The sequence below is a fragment of the Caretta caretta genome, chromosome 12 (assembly GCF_965140235.1).
Source record: "Caretta caretta isolate rCarCar2 chromosome 12, rCarCar1.hap1, whole genome shotgun sequence".
Taxonomy (NCBI): domain Eukaryota; kingdom Metazoa; phylum Chordata; order Testudines; family Cheloniidae; genus Caretta; species Caretta caretta.
This window is the reverse complement of record NC_134217.1, coordinates 43,697,403-43,715,777: the sequence shown is the minus strand read 5'-3', so window position 1 is coordinate 43,715,777 and position 18,375 is coordinate 43,697,403. Positions and strand designations below refer to the sequence as shown.

The following is an 18,375-nucleotide window of genomic DNA, read 5'->3' as shown; positions in this document are numbered from 1 at the left end:
ACAGAGGGACCTAGACAAATTGGAGGATTGGGCCAAAAGAAGTCTGATGAGGTTCAACAAGGACAAGTGCAGAGTCCTGCACTTAGGACGGAAGAATCCCATGCACCGTTACAGACTAGGGACCGAATGGCTAGGCAGCAGTTCTGCAGAAAGGGACCTGGGGGTTACAGTGGACGAGAAGCTGGATACGAGTCAACAGTGGGCCTTTGTTGCCAAGAAGGCTAACAGCATTTTGAGCTGTATAAGTAGGAGCATTGCCAGCAGATGCAGGGACGTGATCATTCCCCTGTATTCGACATTGGTGAGGCCTCATCTGGAGTACTGCGTCCAGTTTTGGGCCCCACACTACAAGGAGGATGTGGAAAAATTGGAAAGAGTCCAGCAGAGGGCAACAAAAATTATTAGGGGGCTGGAACACATGACTTATGAGGACAGGCTGAGGAAACTGGGATTAGTCAGTCTGCAGAAGAGAAGAATGAGGGTGAATTTGATAGCTGCTTTCAACTACCTGAAAGGGGGTTCCAAAGAGGATGGATCTAGACTGTTCTCAGTGGTGCCAGATGACAGAACAAGGAGTAATGGTCTCAAATTGCAGACAGGGAGGTTTAGGTTGGATATTAGGAAAAACTTTTTCACTAGGAGGGTGCTGAAACACTGGAACGCGTTACCTAGGAAGGTTGGGGAATCTCCTTCCTTAAGAGATTTTTAAGGTCAGGCTTGACAAAGCCCTGGCTGGGATGATTTAGTTGGGGATTGGTCCTGCTTTGAGCAGGGGGTTGGACTAGATGACTTCCTGAGGTCCCTTCCAACCCTGATATTCTATGATTCTATGACATTCAGCAACATAGCACCAGAACTGCCCACAAATTCAGGATGGCAAAACTGCACTATCATCTCCAATGTTTACATTTGGACGTTTTTCTTTCCAAGCTTGAGGGGCAGAAACTTTTCAGAATGAGCGCTTAGGTTCTGCAGAAGTTGATGGCACTGATTTCCTGAGGAGTAAGAAGATGACCCTGGTAAAGTGGCTCTTTCAGGGACTGCAATGTGGCTGTTTTTAGGAGACAAGTCATCCGCATGAGATAGTTTGCCTCAGTCTACTCTAACTCTTGGACTGGTAGTCATGGGTGTCTCACTACTCCATCCATCAATTTCAGGAAAAACTTCTTAACTGTAAGAACAGTAGGACAATGGAACATAGTGTCCCAAGAAGTTGTGGAAATTCCTTCACTGGAGGCTTTCAAAAGGAAGCTGGATAGCCAGCTGTCTTGGATGGCTTAGACCAGGGGTGCCCAAACTACGGTCCACCAGAGCATTTCATAAGGTCCAGAGCCTGCTTCAACACAATATACTAATGGCTGATTCATTATTGTTTTGTCATGTTTACATCATTTTAGTTTACACAAGTGCATAAACAGACAATACTGTACATAAAAACAACCTATCTAAATACATACAAAACAAGCTGAACTTAAAATATAAATTAATAGAGGGAGCTTTAAATCGTATTAAAATATGGAGACACTGTTTGGCCGACACAGTTTGAAGCCCTCCTTTGTTATAAGGTTGACACCACTGGTTTAGATACATCAAATCCTGTATCTTGCCAGGGGGTTAGACTAGATGACCCCTGAGGTTCCTTCTAACCCTATGGTTCTATCATGTCACTGTTCTGTAGCAGCACATACATTCCATGGGTGTACTCAGATTGGGATTACCAGCAGCAGATAACACTGACCATAGTTCTCAGGTGAGGACTACTATAGACAGGTTGTGATGGGCCTCACAATAGTTGGAGTGATGAAATGGAAGCCTATCACCACCACAACCCACCAAAACACTCTTGCTCGCACACTAAAGACAGGCTGGAATAGCCACAGGGTGGGTTCACATTTTCAGAGGGAAGGATACTGCACATCTCTCCAAGTTTCATTCTCTAGAAAACACGTTCTCATTTAAAGAAAGTCTTGACCCATTTGCCAGAGCATGACATAATGCTTGTTAAAGCTGATGGATCTCCAAGTAAATTAACTAAAGCAGTGAAGAAGTAATCTCTCTCTCTCTCATTCCACTCATCTTTCCATCTCAGAGCTGACATTAAATAAAATGACCTAAGAAATAGGCAGTCAAATGGAGTCCAAAAATGTGCTGGAGCTGGCTGTCCTGCTGAGACAGACTGAAGGCCAATTAAAGAGCAATGGCTGATTTGCAGGTGGGATGGTACTAGACCTGTTGGGGCAGGTTTCCATACCATATTAGAACAGCCTCATTTTTCCTTTCACCTATACCTCTGTATATGCACAATGAACACACTTCACCCCCATGTCCTCCAGCAGAACCTTCTCCGAAAGCCACCTCTGTCTTCCCCACAGGATTGTGCTGCAGCCGCTCAGGTACCTATTATTCCCCTTCGAGATCTGCCACAGACTAGCCATGTCAGAGTTTAGAGTGCCTGACAGAAGCTCAATCAGCAGCATTCTGCTGCAAATTTGAGATGGCTCTGCAAGAAGGAAACATCTCTCTCCTTGTAGTTTTCTTGATTCTCTCGTCCTCCAGCCTGGAGCATTTCAGCAATCAGACTTTTATATCACTGGAGGAGGTTGCTTCCCTTCAGATCTCAGAGGAGAGCAAGAGGACATGCCCCCTCCCCCCGAATACAAAGTGCAGCTGACTGGGGTGGTCTGCATAAACATTCTTGGAACCCTGCTTTACATTTTCTTTGTTTTCTTACGTACAACGCAAGGTACCAAAACTGATGACAGGACAAACAAAGACAAAGGCTACAGCCATAAAGATCAGTTGATGCCTACCCCACTCTGCTGATCCTTGACAGCCAGATAGTTCCAGAAAAGATGTGCAATGGATTTATACTGAAGAGTCCAGTGCTGCCTACTGAGCCTATGTGGTATGTGGTAGTCCATGCTCCCCTGCATGCATCTGTTTCCCAACGCTGCTGTAACCACTCCAGCGATGGAGTTCTTATCCCACTCCCCCTTATATACAGGAGAGCATCTGAATTACCCAGTGCTGTCCCACTTTGCCAGTGGGAAGCAAAACACACCTTGTGGTAAGGAGAATACATCAAGGCTCCAGGACAATCAGACTTTTTAAAAGAGAAGAACACAGGAAGCTGCCTAAATTCCTCAAACAAGGAAGGAAGGGATCAAGATAGGTTCACAGCTTGGGAGAGGCCACAACTGAGATCCAGGGCTGCCATGGATATGGGAATTTAATGACAAAACAAAAACTGGACTACAATGAGCTTGTTAGACAAGTATAGCATAGCTAGCACATGGCATTAATCACAACTGCAGTGTTAGTGCACAGCGCCTCCATGTGGTGACTGGACACACAGAAGCCTCTACAGATCCAGTGAAAGCATGCACCATCTAGAAGAGTTAACTCTTACCTTTTCATTCTAACATACAGCAGGAGTCCAAACAGACAAAAGGGATAAAACAGACAAAGTAGGCATTAGGAACAGATCAGCGTCATACTATTCACAGCATAAAACACCACAAGAAAGATGGCTAGAAGAAAGCACCACTAAAAAGAAGCCCTGGACAAAGCCATTGGACTCAACTCCTCATCGCTCCCCCCAGGACTCAGCCACCTCCTAAGTAGTGAGCAATGGCTCAGGACAACACCACTGCCCCCATAACATTCGCCCCAGCTCTAGCACACACAAAGTGCACTAGCAAAGGGGGCGCCTGTCTGAGGTCACTGCAAGCAAATCTAGGACTTACAGGAAGAGTATGTTGGGAGCTGTGCACACAGGCAGAAGACTCCTCTCAAATTTTTCAGTGGAGCAACTGGCCAGTTGCATTCTACTGGCTCATTTGGTTCCCAATTCCCCCTTTGCCCAAAGGAATCAGAACTGCACACCAAAGAACACCCTCCAAATCATTCTGGAAGGAAATCTTTAAGATTTTGCAGTTAATAAATTCTGAAAGCAGCAGATACAGCAAGAACAATTACAGCAGGCAGTGACAAGAGGCATGTGCTAGGACAGTGTGCTAGAAGACAAGAACACTGCTGGCTCTGAAATTCCTACCCGCCCTGGGAAAAATGCCCCTTATTACATGCTGTGTGCAATGTGGACGTGTTAGCTATACTTAGGCTGAAGCATTAGGTTTTTAACCAGTAAATGTTGGTAAACATCGATTTCACCATACACATACACAAACCAATGAAAAAATATTTCCATCAATGATAACCGAAATTTACAGACAGGCAAAGTAAGAAAAATGCTGCTTGAGAACTAATGAGAGTTTGATTTAAGAGTATTTACTATGTATATTTTGACACATAAGAACGGCCATACTGGGTCAGACTAATGGTCCATCTAGCGCAATATCCTGTCTTCTGACAGTGGCCAATGCCAGGTGCCCCAGAGGGAATGAACAGGACAGTTTATTGAGTGATCCATCCCCTAATGTCCACTCCCAACTTCTGGCAATCAGAGGTCAGGGACACCCAGAGCATGAGGTTGCATCACTGGCCATCTTGGCTAATATCCAATGATGGACTTATTCTCCATGAACTTATCTAATTCTTTTTTGAACCCAGTTACTCTTTTGGCCTTCACAACATCCCCTGGCCACAAGTTCCACAGGTTGACTGTGTGTTGGGTAAAAAAGTATTTCCTTATGTTAGTTTTAAACCTGCTAATTAATTGGTTCTTGTGTTACGTGAAGGAGTAAACAACACTTCCTTATTCACTTTCTCCACACCACTCATGATTTTATAGACCCGTCATATCCCTCCTTAGTCCTCTCTTTTCCAAGCTGAAAATTCCCAGTCTTATTAATCTTCTCTCAGATGGAAGCTGTTCCATACCCCTAATGATTTTTGTTGCCCTTCTCTGAACCTTTTCCAATTCAAATATATCTTTTTTGAGATGGGACAAACAGAACTGAATTCAATGCGTGGGCGTACCATGGATTTATATAGTGACATGATGATATTTTCTGTCTTATTATTTATCCCTTTCCTAGTGGTTCCTAATAGCCTGTTACCGCTTTTGGCTGCCGGTGCACATGCAGCAGATATCTTCAGAGAACTATCCACAATGACTCCAGGATCTCTTTCTTGAGTGGTAACAGCTAATTTAGATCCCATCATTCTGTATGTATAGTTGGGATTATGTTTTCCAACGTGCATTACTTTGTATGTATCAACATTGAATTTCATCTGCCATTTTGTTGCCCAGTCACCCAGTTTTGTGAGATCCCTTTGTAACTCTTTGCAGTCTGATTTGGACTTAGCTATGTGATGTTGACAATTTGTGTTTTAAGGGGTATAAACTTTAACCTTTTGAATTTTAGTTTCTACTATCATTAAATAATTATTGTCTATTCCACCTACTGTCTGACACCCTCCCCACAATTTTGCACAACTACAAACATTTGATAAAAATAGATAAAATGCTTAAAATAATGATATTATTGATCAAAATTATGAAAAATAAAAATTGGATTCTGCCAAGCCTAGCTATACTATGAAAACCTCAATTCTGCCTTTTCCTGAGTGGAATGTATAAAACTATAAGGTTAACAGTGTAAGCTTGTGATTTTAGTTCCCCATCTTAGATAAAAAAGAAAAAGGAGATTAAACTTTATCCACTCCAGATGTCACTGATGCAATCAGGTACATGAGGAATAATGTATTTAGGGGACTTTCATAACAGGAGTCATTGCAACTTTAACTCTGGGACAAGTTTCACAGTTTTCATGCACATAAGTGATTTGTCAGTGTCTTATAATTTCCCATGCTCACAAGGAGACTCAAAAGATGAACCACATTAAACTTCTAATTTAATTATTTGATGATATTGTGTGACATTGTTTTTCAAGTGGAAAGCCTGCATCATCATCATCACGTGCCTCATTTAAAAATAGCTGTACAGATTTTGCTCAAAACTTGTGGACTCATCCTGTTGGCTAAGATCAAGGATGGAAATGTCAGCCCAGAAGAAGCAGGTAAACATTAGCTATCAGGGATACTAATGCACAGTTTGTACTTACCTTTCTGAAGTGTGATAACATGTCTGGGCTTCTCTCACACATCTCTGTGAGGAGGACAACTGATGTGTGAAGAACACCTACAAGGCCAGAAACAAGTCTAGTTATTTAGATTTCACTTATAAAGACTCTAGGCACCTGACCAAAAAAAAAATTAAAAGTGAAAGCCATAAAGGAAAAATAGTAGCAGCAATCCCACAAACATCTCTCACCTGAACCCCTCTCCCCCACAAATGCCTGCAACAAGAACATAAAAATGGCTATAGGGGGTGAGACCAATGGTTCATCTAGCCAGTATCCTGTCTTGCAACTGGCCAATGCCAGATGCTTGAGAGGAAGGGAACAGAACAAGGCGATTTTGAGTGACCCATTGCCTGTCGTCCAGTCCCAGCTTCTGGAAGTTGGAGGTTAGGCACACCTTTGTCCCTGACCATCTTGGTTAATAGCCATCAATGGAACTATCCACCAGGAACTTATCTAATTTTTTTTTTTAAACTCAGTTATACTTTTGACCTCCACAACATCCCCTGGCAACAAGTTCCACAGGTTGATAGTGTATAGTGTGAAGAAGTGCTTCCTTATGTCTGTTTTAAACCTACTGCCTATTAATTTCATTGGGTGACCCCTTCCCCCCGTTCCTGTGTCATTGGAAGGAGTAAACACCTCCCTCTTTCTCCGCACCAGTCGTGATTTTACAGACCTCTGTCATATCCCCCCTCAGCTGTCTCTTTTCCAAACTGAATAGTCCCAGTCTTTTTAATCTTTCCTCATATGGAAGCTGTTCCATACTCCTAATTATTTTCATTGCCCTTCTCTGCACCTTTTCCAACACTAATATATCTTTTTTGAGGTGAGGTTACCAGAACTGCACACAGAATTTACGGTGTGGGTGTACCATGGATTCATATAGCAGGATCATGGTATTTCCTGTTTTATTATTCATCCCTTTCCTAATGGTTCCCTTTCCTAATGGTTGTTAGCCTTTTTGACTGCCACTGCTTGTTGAGTAGATGTTTTCAGAGACCTATCCACAGTGACTCTTTCTTGAGTGGTAACAGCTAATTTAGACCCCATCATTTTGTATGTATAGTTGGGATTATTTTTTCCAATGTGCATTACTTTGCATTTATCAACACTGAATTACATCTGCCATTCTGTCACCCGGTTTAGTGAGATCCCTTTGTAAGTCCAAAGCTGACTGAGAGTAGTTAACTATTTTGAGTAATTTTGCCACCTCACTGTTCACCCCTTTTTCCAGATCATTTCTGAATATGCTGACTAACAAGTTCCAGTACAGATCCTTAGGGGACCCTGCTATTTTCCTCTCTCCCTTGTAAAGACTGACCATTTATTCCTACCCTTTGGTTCCTATTTTTTAGTCAGTTACCGACCCATGGGAGGACCTTCCCTCTTATCCCATGACTGATTAGTTTGCTTAAGAGCCTTTATTGTGGGACCTTACCAAAGGCTTTCTGAAAATCCAAGTACACTATTTCCACTGGATCATCCTTGTCCACATGTTTGTTTATACCTTTAAATTCGAATAGATTGGTGAGGCATGATTTCTCTTTACAAAAGCCAGGGTGACTCTTCCCCAACATATCACATTCATCTGTGCGTCTGATAATTCTGTTCTTTATTATAGTTTCAACCAATTTTCCTGGCACTGAAGTCAGGCTTAGCAGCCTGTAATTGCCAGGTTCGCCCCTGGAGCCTTTTTTAAAAGATAGACATTAATTAGATACCAGTCAGTGATCTGACACAGAGGCTGATTTAAGTGATAAATTACAAAGAGGCACTGCATTTGAAGCATGCCCTGAAGATCACTAGATTGTTATGTACTGTGTGTATTGGAGTAGCAGTAATACAGGCCATGAGAAAGAGAGAGAGAGACCCTGCCCAAAAAAAAGGCTTAGGACTTATCTACTCTTGGAAGACTACAGCGGCACTGAAGCGCTGCAATGGCTCAGCTGCAGCTGTGTACCTACAGGGGGTTCTGGCCTGCCTTTGGGAACTGGGGGTGCTGGATTATGGCCAGAAGGTGGGCATGGTTGTTTTGGGTCCCAGCAAGCAGGGTTCATTGATCTTTACGGAGAATGCCTGCCAGCGGCTCTCGTCTCATGCACTAAAGAGGCTCCAATTTACATGCCTCTGAACAGAGTCAGTATCACACAGGGAGGCAGGTTCCAAGCCATTCAGGACTTTATAGGTCAAAACCAACAAGCAATCAGTGCAGATAAAGAACTGGAGTTGTGTGCTTGCGGTAGATAGCCCACTTCATAGAGACGAGCAAAGAAAATCATTAGATGTCTGGAGAAACTGAAAAGACAGATAGTTTATGTAGGAGACAAAAAAGGGTGCAGGATTGAGGGATCCAAAATTAACAAATGGGGAACAGAAGCTCATTCGGGTGATCCTTTATGGTACAAGAACAAGGAGACGTTCAACAAAACTGAAACAGAAATTTAAAATTGAGGACAGAAGAGATTTCCTCCTACAATGGTCCATCAACCTGAGGGACACTCTACCACTAGATATCACTGAAGCCAAAAAACTTACTCATTCAAAAAGGATTAGACATTTATACAGCTAAAAATCACTCTCAGTTAGATCAGTTAAAATGAGATTACATTAAGGATATAAACCTTAATGGCTCTATGACATAAGCCAAGCACTAATGACTTAGGTTAAGAAAAAGCTTTCCCTAATTCCCACTTAGATTTCTTGTCCCTAGCATCTGATAGGCGACTGGCTGGGAAAGGATAGTTGGTTAGATGGACCATTGGAGTAATCCAGCATGGCAATTCTTATGTTAATAAATGACACTGTTTATTATTTTGCCCTAGTATGAGCTTCTAAGTAAATTTAAGGGGCACCTCCTGATCAGGCACAGATGAGATGCACCATTCTGGTCACTTTTGCTATTTGATCATCTAAACACAAGCTGAGCATCTAACAATACCCTCAAAGTTGCAGATAGTGACAAACCGTGGGGGCACCCTAAAAAAGCAGATATTTCTGCTCTATCCTCCAGTTGCTTCCTCCAACCTACCATCAACATTTGACTTATCTAGACTGACCTTCAATCGTTAACACTGAATCAACGGTTGTAGAAATATTTTCTTTCATCCATGACCCAGTCTGACCAGCTACTGAAATGCTCCACTGCAAGAACCTATACTCATTCCTTTTAAAAAAGGACATCGCCTAGATTGTAGACCCAACCCAGATCAACATTTCACCAGCCATCAACTTGCAGTCAATGTAACTCTTAGCAGCCACATGGGGAGATGCTCAAGCAAGTTGCTTTTTGTTTTTAATTGCCAGCTGCCTACCCCCATAATCAGCTCCATAATTCCAGAGAAGAGGGAGATCTAATGCGCAGGCAGAAACATCTGGAGGAGATGGCAGACTTGGTATCTGCCCCTGGGATGTACGGGTTATTCCAAATTTGCTGGTAAGGCCCATGTTTTAGCTGTTCTGCTGGACCTTGAACAACGAGCAAAAATGGTTTCCCTTCCCTGCTGTTTTTACATTTGGGTAGGATGTTGCAGCCTTCCCTTTTGGGCACAATATTCTCCATTGTTATTCTTTCTTTTGTAATCACTGGGGTTGCACCTGAAAGACACACAAACTTCAGCTCACACAAAATGCCAGCCTTCTTGCTCAGCAATGCTTGTCTCAGGGAGCACACAACATCCATTTCTCAAAGTCTGTACTAAACCATTTCCAGGTGCACTTAAAAGTCTCATTTTTGGCCTACAAAGAGCTCTACAGTTGGTGCACTAGCTCCTTTAGGTCCTGCTGACTGCCTGACACCAAGATGTTCCAGGAGGCTGATGACTGGTCGTTTTCAAAAAGAGGGCTTCAGATCTTCATAAGAACAGCCAGAGTGGTTCAGTCCAAAGGTCCATCTAGCCCAGTATCCTGTCTTCTGATAGTGGCCAACACCAGGTGCCCCAAAGGGAATGAACAGAACAGGTAATCATCAAGTGATCCATCCCATCGCCCATTCCCAGTGTGACAAAGTCAGGTCAGACAGCTGCAAGAGGGTCTTGGAAGGCTGATATGTTAGTCCTAGAATGTTAAAGGCCCTTTTTCCTACAAGCGGAGAAGGGGTTACCTCAGGTCAATCAGGGACACCTGAATCCAATTAAGGACTGCCTGAGATCTTTAGAAAAAAAAACTCCTCTGGGCAGAGAAGAGGGGAAGAGACAAAAGGGGACAACCTGCTGCCAGGCTAGTGGCAGCAGGGAAATAAACTTCTCCAGTCAGAGAGGTTGTGCTCCTTCTCGTAGGGGAAACATCCAAACCTGAGTGCCTGCAGGGGAAGGACTGACACCCCAGGGCAACCAACAGGAAGACACCCTGCCCCAGCAAGGAGGCAGCAAAAGGTATCCCCCAGGGTTTTTGTGTTTCTGAGACTGTTTCCTTTTTGCTTGGTGGAGGATCACCCTTTAGGCCGACCCTCAGGCCTACCCTGACATACGATAAAGGGAGCACAGAAGGGGGAAGGCAAACCCTGCCCTGAGTGGGGCTGTTTACCCCAGGCCCACCATGGCCAGAGGGGGAAAACGCAAAATCTGATGAGACGAAGGAGGTGCCTTGCCACACCAGCTTCTGGCAAACAGAGACTAGGGGCACCATTCCTGCCCATCCTGGCTAATAACCATTGATGGACCTATCTTCCATGAACTTATCTAGTTCTTTTTTGAACCCTATTACAGTCTTGGCCTTCATGACATCCCCTGGCAAAGAGTTCTACAGGATGACTGTGTGTTGTGTGAAGAAATATACTTCCTTTTGTTTGTTTTAAACCCGTTGCCTATTAATTTCATTTGGTGACCCCTAGTTCTTGTGTTATGAGAAGGAATAAATAACAACACTTCCTTATTTACTTTCTTATATCAGTCATGATTTTATAGACCTCAATCATATCCCCACTTAGTTGTCTCTTTTCCAAGCTGAAGAGTCCCAGTCTTATTAATCTCTCCTCACACAGAAGCCGTTCCTTACCCCTAATCATTTTTGTTACCCTTTTCCAATTCCAATATATCTTTTTTGAGATGGGGCAATCAGATCTGCACTCTTCTGCTGGTCTGACAGATTCAGAGGTGGCTTCACAGTACAATGCAAAGCTGTCCTGACAGAATATTGGAGCTGCCTGAAGTTCTTTTTCCTCGGAATGTAAGGGAGGGAAGGACAGCAGGTTACTGAGATTCAGGAGACCCTGGGCCAATTTCTTGCTCTGCCAAAGACTTCCCGTGTGACCTTGGAAAAGTCACTAAGTCTCAGTTCCTCACTTGTTAAAACAAGCACACTAATCCTTCCCTGCCTCACAAGGGTGCTGTGATGATAAATATATTAAAGACTGTGAGGTGCTGATACTGTTACCTTTTTAATTAGTCCCTGCGCTAAGTACTCCATTTAGTGCATTTTAAAACCTAAATAAGTTCACAATGTCCACATGTAGCACAGACCACAAGCAACCCCCCCTTTTCCTTCCCCACAACCCCCCAGGTGTGCTGCAGCCTAACACCCCAATGAAATAAAATGACATGAACATGTTCAGTAGAGAAGGAAACAAATGTTTACTTGGCTACTGGAGATACTGCTGCAACTGTGCATTGGTTTAAATGGAAAGGAACTCCTTGTTAGGGCCACTCTCCACAAAAGAGCCTCAGCTCAAACACAGCTTCTATTTGTGACCCCTTTATGGCATGCTTTAATGCCCATCTATAGCCCAAAGACACTGCATAGCCAGATATAGGAGAATGGTTTCAGTCAAAAATTCTGTCATTTGAGTGCTGGGTTATGTGAATGGGCAAGGAGTCAATTGTTTGGATATTTATCCTTATTTTAAACACTTATACAAGTGCTTCCAACTTGGAAAACAGATGTGAAAAATAAAATAAAGTACATTTTCAAAAGGAAGTATTGTTTCAAGCTTGCAAAAATTACTCTAAACAGAGTAAGAATCTGTTTTAAAATGCAATTACGATCCAAAAAGCAATTATGTAAAGGTAGCCCTTTCTTACCCAGCAATCTGCCATGCAACTTAAGAACCCTCTGATTACTCTGCTCCAGTTAGCACTGCAAAGATCTCACAGCTTTGGGAATGCAAGCTCAACTCCATTCTGCTTCATTCATCAGTTCCCAGTGCATCATCTTTATAAACAGTAATCATCTCAGACAGAAGCTGAACTTTCAGATCTCAAGTGGAGTTTGCAACCCTAGCAGCTGGAAAATCTTTTGCCTTGCACAGAAAGCAAGAGTGACCTGCAGTCAGAGAGACTTAATGTGGAACCTCAGAGTGCCATCCTTACAGAGGAGAAACATACCACAAATTACATAATACAGTTTGTTAGAGTCCCAGATTCACCATATTTACTCTGTATGTGTTTCACCTGCCTTACAATGAGAGTAGCAGGTACTTTGATAAATGAACAGAAAGACTGTTCAATTACCCTGTAGCCTGTGCTGTGTAATTTCCGGCAGGAGCAAAGAATCAAATATAGCTCTATGCCTCTTGTAGCACTAGGGACATTTGCTCTCTTTCTACAGAACTGGAAGGACACCTATCAGAAAACTGTATGATAACAATGGCCTTTTCCAAATGAAAGGCCGAGTTAGATGGTGGGTGCGCACCACCCCTGAATGGAGGAGCACTGCTTTCAGGGCCTGGGCCTTGCCTGCTGACATTACCATGGTTCTTCTCATTCAGTAGGTTTTTGGTGGCTGGCAGGAACATCTCCATGAGTTCAGGCACCTTCCTGATGACATGCACAGCACACAGTGCTGCCTGCAAAGGAAGAAAAGCACAGTTAGCACACCTTTCCATGCCAACAACTACTAGCAGACTCCAAGCTTAGCCATCTGTGGGCCAGGAACAGAGTCTTCTTAAGAGGATCCACTTCTATATTAGAGCTAATTTGCACACTTCACTCACCTGGAAACGTGTTAACAAGCACATGTGCAAGAACATCTCTATTCTGAGAAAATCCTGGCCACTGCCATATGGACTTGTTAGTTCTGAACACACTGGGACGAGAGTTCTATTCGGTCTACACACAGATACCAGCTCTCTGTAGCTCTGGGGGTTCATATGCTCTTCCACTTTCATTATTGTCAGAGAACGTCAGGCTGACTCAACAAGCTACGCTGGCTCTGGGAAGCTGAACATGCCACAGAAGTATATCAGCCTCTCTGTAACTTCTCCAGAAAGGATGCTGGAGAGAGCTGCCTATCTTGGTAGGGCTAGAATACTTTAAGTGCAGTCTCAAAGCATCCCCCTATGCATGGTGTGGCCTCCAGGAACTCATTTGCAAGGTCCTTACCTGGCCACATTTAATTCCCTCTCAAATAACATTTCTGCACTGCTGCCTATAATGAAACAAGTTGACTTGTATACGAATGGCCTGTTATTCCCCCCCACCCCGACCTCTGCCAACTTCTCTCTCCTTGGCTTGAGAGTTCCTTGGACCATGGAACATCCTTAAGTGTTTGGAAAGTGCTTTATACATACTGGGCACGATCACAAATAATATTCATGTTAGATCAACATTTAACATGTTTACTATATACCTACTGACTAGCTGATGCAGATGAAAGAGAACGGAAAGGTCCCCTAAGGAGAGTACCCTGGGAAGGAGTCAAAAAAACACGTTCCAGGTAACAGGAGGGATGGAATTATGCTGGGCTTCCACCAAGGTACTGCCTCTGCATCTGCTGGTGACCTTCCATTCAAGGCCCAGGAACGTATGCTCTACCGAGAGCTGTACACTGTGCGTGGGAGTGAATTTTGCACTGCCACCACCCATGCTTTACCTGCATTGCAGATAAAGGGAGGTCTTTGGTCACTAGTTATCACGCTAGCACATGTACTCTCAGAGAAAAAACTTGCTGATGTGCCCTATGCCACCCAGCCCACTAAATATTAAAAGCATCTCCCCCTTCCTTTTGTCCCAGGCTTTAGATTGCAAAGAAGCAGTTCGGAAACTTCCTGAAGTACCTTTTTCCTTAGGTAAGAGTTGGATGTTTTGAGGAGTTTCTCCACTTCTCCTGCCAGGTCTCTGCACATCTCAGAGGAGCCCATGCAGCCGAGAGTGCAGAGTGCCAGGCCCTGCACGTACTGAGTGCTGTGATTAAGGTCACTGCAAAAGAGACCAAGAACAAGCCCGTCAGCACATGCACAGGGAACTCTCCAGTACAGGACACAGGTGCACATCAAAAGCAAGTCAGAATGCAGGTATGCTGTGAAGCCAAGACGTTAGTTACGTATGTTCCTGGGCAGTTGAGTAAGAATGGGATGCTTCAGACACACGTGGCATAGTCGCCCACCACCAGACTCACCTCTGGAGACTTCAGGTATGGCTACCGTCACAAGTGAAATGGGCTGAGTGACAGTAACACCAGTGCCTGAAGCCCAGCCCAGGAGAAACAGACATGCAGAGCTCCACCCCCACTTCACACCTGTATCCAAGCAACAGTTGACCAGACTAGCACATGAAAGCATAGGGCTCAAAAGCCATCAGAAGAGTGGGGGAAATGCCACTGTTGCAGACACCACACTCTGTGCTGTCCCAGGCAGAGAGGCAGGCCCTGACCCCATTCCAGCTTCTGCAGAAACACACTAACCAGCCATAACAAAACAACTTTGCAGCAAAGGATCCCAGCCTTTGGATCCCTGACAAACAACAGGGAACTGTCTAAGGCCATTACACTCACTTCACATAGCAGGGGATAGTGTGAACAGCTAGCCAATCCTGGGCATTACAAGGGAAAAGGGAATTTCAGATGTGTAGAGCTTCCCAGCTGATTCTCCTCGACCCCCAGACTCTTCCTCCAGTAAGAGGAAACAGGGCATGTGCCTCTCATCCCAGGCCCCTCTCCCCCTGTCCAGGTGAGCGAGAAGAATTCCTGCTCAGAGGAGATGCGGGTGGGGAAGGGGAAAGACATGCTGTCAGAACCGGGTCATGGGCAGCCTGTGGGTATGGACTGAGTTGGTCAGTATTGGGGCCGAAGGTCAGAGATCAATCCGGGACTAGGTCAAAACTGAAGTCAGAGGCCATTACCAAATTGAGAGTGTGAGGTGAGAATCGGGGTCAGGCCAGGTCAGAGTATTTCACTGGGGTCAGCAATGGTCTGAAGCTAAAACAGGATCAGGGTTGGGATGCGAGCCTAGATCAAAAGCCAGGAGCCTGTGATCACGCGAGCTGCAGCAAGGAGCGATGACCAGGGTCTGAGGCAGAAGTATGCTGGAGGTCTGCGTTGCTCAGACAACTCTCAGAAATGGCTTCCTGATTTATATGGGGAATGCCAGCCTAACAGGGAATCATGGAGGGCTGTCACTCATGCCCCATAGGGTGGGACTTCCTATAGGATTTAGCCTCTCACTTCCTTTTTGTGGCAACTGTGAATGGGCCCTGTGGTTTCTTACATCATTCCTCCCTCTTCAGGGCCCTTCTTTTCAGGGTGTAACTGGACCAGGCTTCTCTGGATGAACCTCATGAAATTCTCTTACCAGGTTGGAGGCATGGACATGGGAGGCAGGTTGCCAAGTGCGCTCTTCAAGTCCATATGCTTCCCAGTCTACAAGGTAGTACGGGTGTCCCCACGTGCATATGGAATTACAGGTGGCATGCATCTCATACTCTTTGTGGTCCTGGACTTCGACCAGTAGAAATGGAGGAGTGGTTTGGCCAGGGAAGGGGTTATCACTGTAGGGTTTTAGGAGGGACACATGGACCACACATGGGATGTTCCTTGAGGGATCAGGGAAGCTGTAATCTGAAGGTGACTGAGTTGACTTGCTGGCAGATCCAGAAGGTCCCAGGAACTGGTAGTCTCACTCGCAAGAAGGTCTATTGTTCAGAAGATGCTTCAAAGTGAGACAGACTTTCTAGCCAACACAGTGGTTCCCAGGTGAGGGGTCCTCCTTCAAGGCGAACCAAATAAGGGAGATCAGATCTTAGTGAATAGCTGAGGAAATTAGTGTGTTTGAGGAGATATGGTGGCACGCGGTAGGTTCCTTACCCTCCTCATGGTAGTACTGTCCTTTTCATGAGACAGCATCAGCCTTTCCATTTTGGGACCTAAGTTGGTAGATGATGGTGAATTTTAACAGAAAAAACAGGGCCCACCTTAGTTGCCTTCGGTTTAAAACTTGGGGTTTGCAGAGATACTCAAGCTTCTTATGGTTTGTGAAGACCTAAAAAAGGGTAGCAAGCCCCTCGAGGTGGTGGTGGCACTATTCCTCGAACACAGGTTTAGCTGCAAGCAGCTCCTTGTCTAGCATTCCGTCATTTATTTTCACTGGGGTGAGCTTGCAAGAGATGACTAAAAATGTGCAGTGATACAAGACTTGCTGGGCTCGGAGCTTCTGAGAGAGTACTTCCCCATGGACCTCCACAATGAACAGGCAGGTTGGATCGTGGTGCACCAGGATGGGAGCCATGGTGAAGGAGGACTTCAGATGGATGATGTCATGCTGGGCAAAGGCATTCTGGGCTTCGGGTGACCAAGTGAAACAGACTGTCTTACGTAGGAGTGAAGTCAGAGGAACCACTTTGAGTGAGAAGTCGGAGATAACCAACCAATAAAAACTGGCAAAGCACAGGAACTGTTATGATTGACAGGGCTTCTAGGGAGCTACTAAGTCGTGAATTGATGTTATCTTTTGGGAATCCATCTGAATGCCCCCTGGGGAGATGATATAGCCCACAACTTCGAGGGAAGGCTAGTCAAAGAGGCATTTTTTCAGTTTGGCATATAGTCCATGCTTCTGCAGCCTTTCTAGAGCAGATCCAACATAATGACACTGTTGTTCTTGGCTCTCTGAGAGCATGAGGATATCATTGAGCTAAATGACATTTATCCAATATGACCTGGAACACATCATTCACAAAGTGTTGGAAAATTGCAGGGGCATTGGTCATGCCAAACAGCATTACTGAATATGCAAAGTGTCTGTACTGGGCATGAAAGGTGGTTTTCCACTCATTGGTGGCTCTTATATGCTCTAAATGGTAAGCTCCCAAAAGGTCTAGCTTTGTGAAGATCCTGGCTCTTCGCACACAATTTAGCAATCCTAGAATAAGAAGCAGAGGATACTGGTTGTGGATTGTGACCTGATTTAGGGCTCAACAGTCCATGCAAAGACACAATGATCCATCCTCCTTCTGTATAAAAAGTACTAGGGCCCCTGCTGGACAGGTAGATTGACAGATGAAACCCTTCTCAAGATTTTCTTGGATATAGTGGTGCACTGCTGCCAGTTCTGGTCCAGACATGGTATGTATCAATCCATATGGGGTCTTCAATCTATGGTCTATGCAAAGCTGTGCAAATCATAGTCTTGGTGTGGGGGCAGGATGTTCATGACTTTTTTTCTCAAAAACATCAGTGTGTTCCTGGTATTTCTTTGAGAGACAGGGTTTTGGGCTCAAGGCAATTTCTTTCTGGCTGGCCCAGGTTACCCCTAGAGTGGTAACATCCCTTCCTGAGGTTCAGAGATTGGCTCACAGGGGGGTTGCAGGCAAACTTCTTGGCAATAATAGGAAGAAATGTTGATGCTCTTCCCCCTCCTGGAGATATGCAGGTCATGCTCCTGCAACCACAGTATACAGAGTATTATTGGGAAGTTCAGGGATGTAGCGGGAAAAGCAGTGACACCGGACTCCAGAGAGATTACTGATGAACACAGGAAACTGAGTAGCAGCTACCGTCTCCTCAGCTGCCCCGGAACCTGCGTGGCACATATAAAAGCTGAGTGTTCTTCTGGAAGGACTTTTGACTTTCCCGCCAGGTGGCTCGCGGTCTCGGGAGGGGAGGCGCAGCGCGCTTCCCATTCTCCAGCAGCAACTCAGGCTGGCACGGGGCTCCTCCAGCCACGGGAGGGTGGCATGTTTGGGGCTCCTGCTGCGGGACCGGGGGGCAGGGTTGGAGCATCAGACAGAAGGGGTAGGGCCAGGGGGCTAGCCTCCCCAAAGCTGGGGGGGTCCACCCACCATCCATGGGGCTGATGGACAACTTCACTGTAGTTTCTCTCAAGCCTGGCACAGATTCTTGGAGGAGGTGAGGGGAGATACAGGCTGTAGTGATAGCATGGGAACTCTTTCACCCCACCTGTCTCCCACAGAACAAGATAAATGTTTTTGCCACAGCTTCCTCCACAGCCAAAACTGCCTCAGGTTCTTGATGGGAGCAAAGATGCTCCTGTCTCCCAAACGCCAGCCCACAGGAACCTTAAGTGGATACTAATATTTGAATCTGCAGCACCTCCTTGCCTTCAGAAAGTCTCAGTTGTTACTGTCTCATCCCTTCTCCTCACCTAGGAAACTACCTGAACAAT

General features: G+C 45.0%; 1 protein-coding gene across 2 annotated transcripts in view; it reads right to left on the bottom strand.

Annotated features, from left to right (window-relative positions):
- AP1G1 (adaptor related protein complex 1 subunit gamma 1) overlaps window positions 1–18,375 on the bottom strand; it is a 99,898-nt gene that overhangs the window by 35,390 nt on the left and 46,133 nt on the right. For both annotated transcript variants that reach the window (XM_048816967.2, XM_048816968.2), the window contains exons 4-6: window positions 14,035–14,176; window positions 12,729–12,825; window positions 6,027–6,103 (exon numbers count right to left, since the gene is read on the bottom strand). In XM_048816967.2, the coding sequence (XP_048672924.1) occupies window positions 6,027–6,103; window positions 12,729–12,825; window positions 14,035–14,176 (316 nt within the window). The remainder of the gene's footprint in view (window positions 1–6,026; window positions 6,104–12,728; window positions 12,826–14,034; window positions 14,177–18,375) is intronic.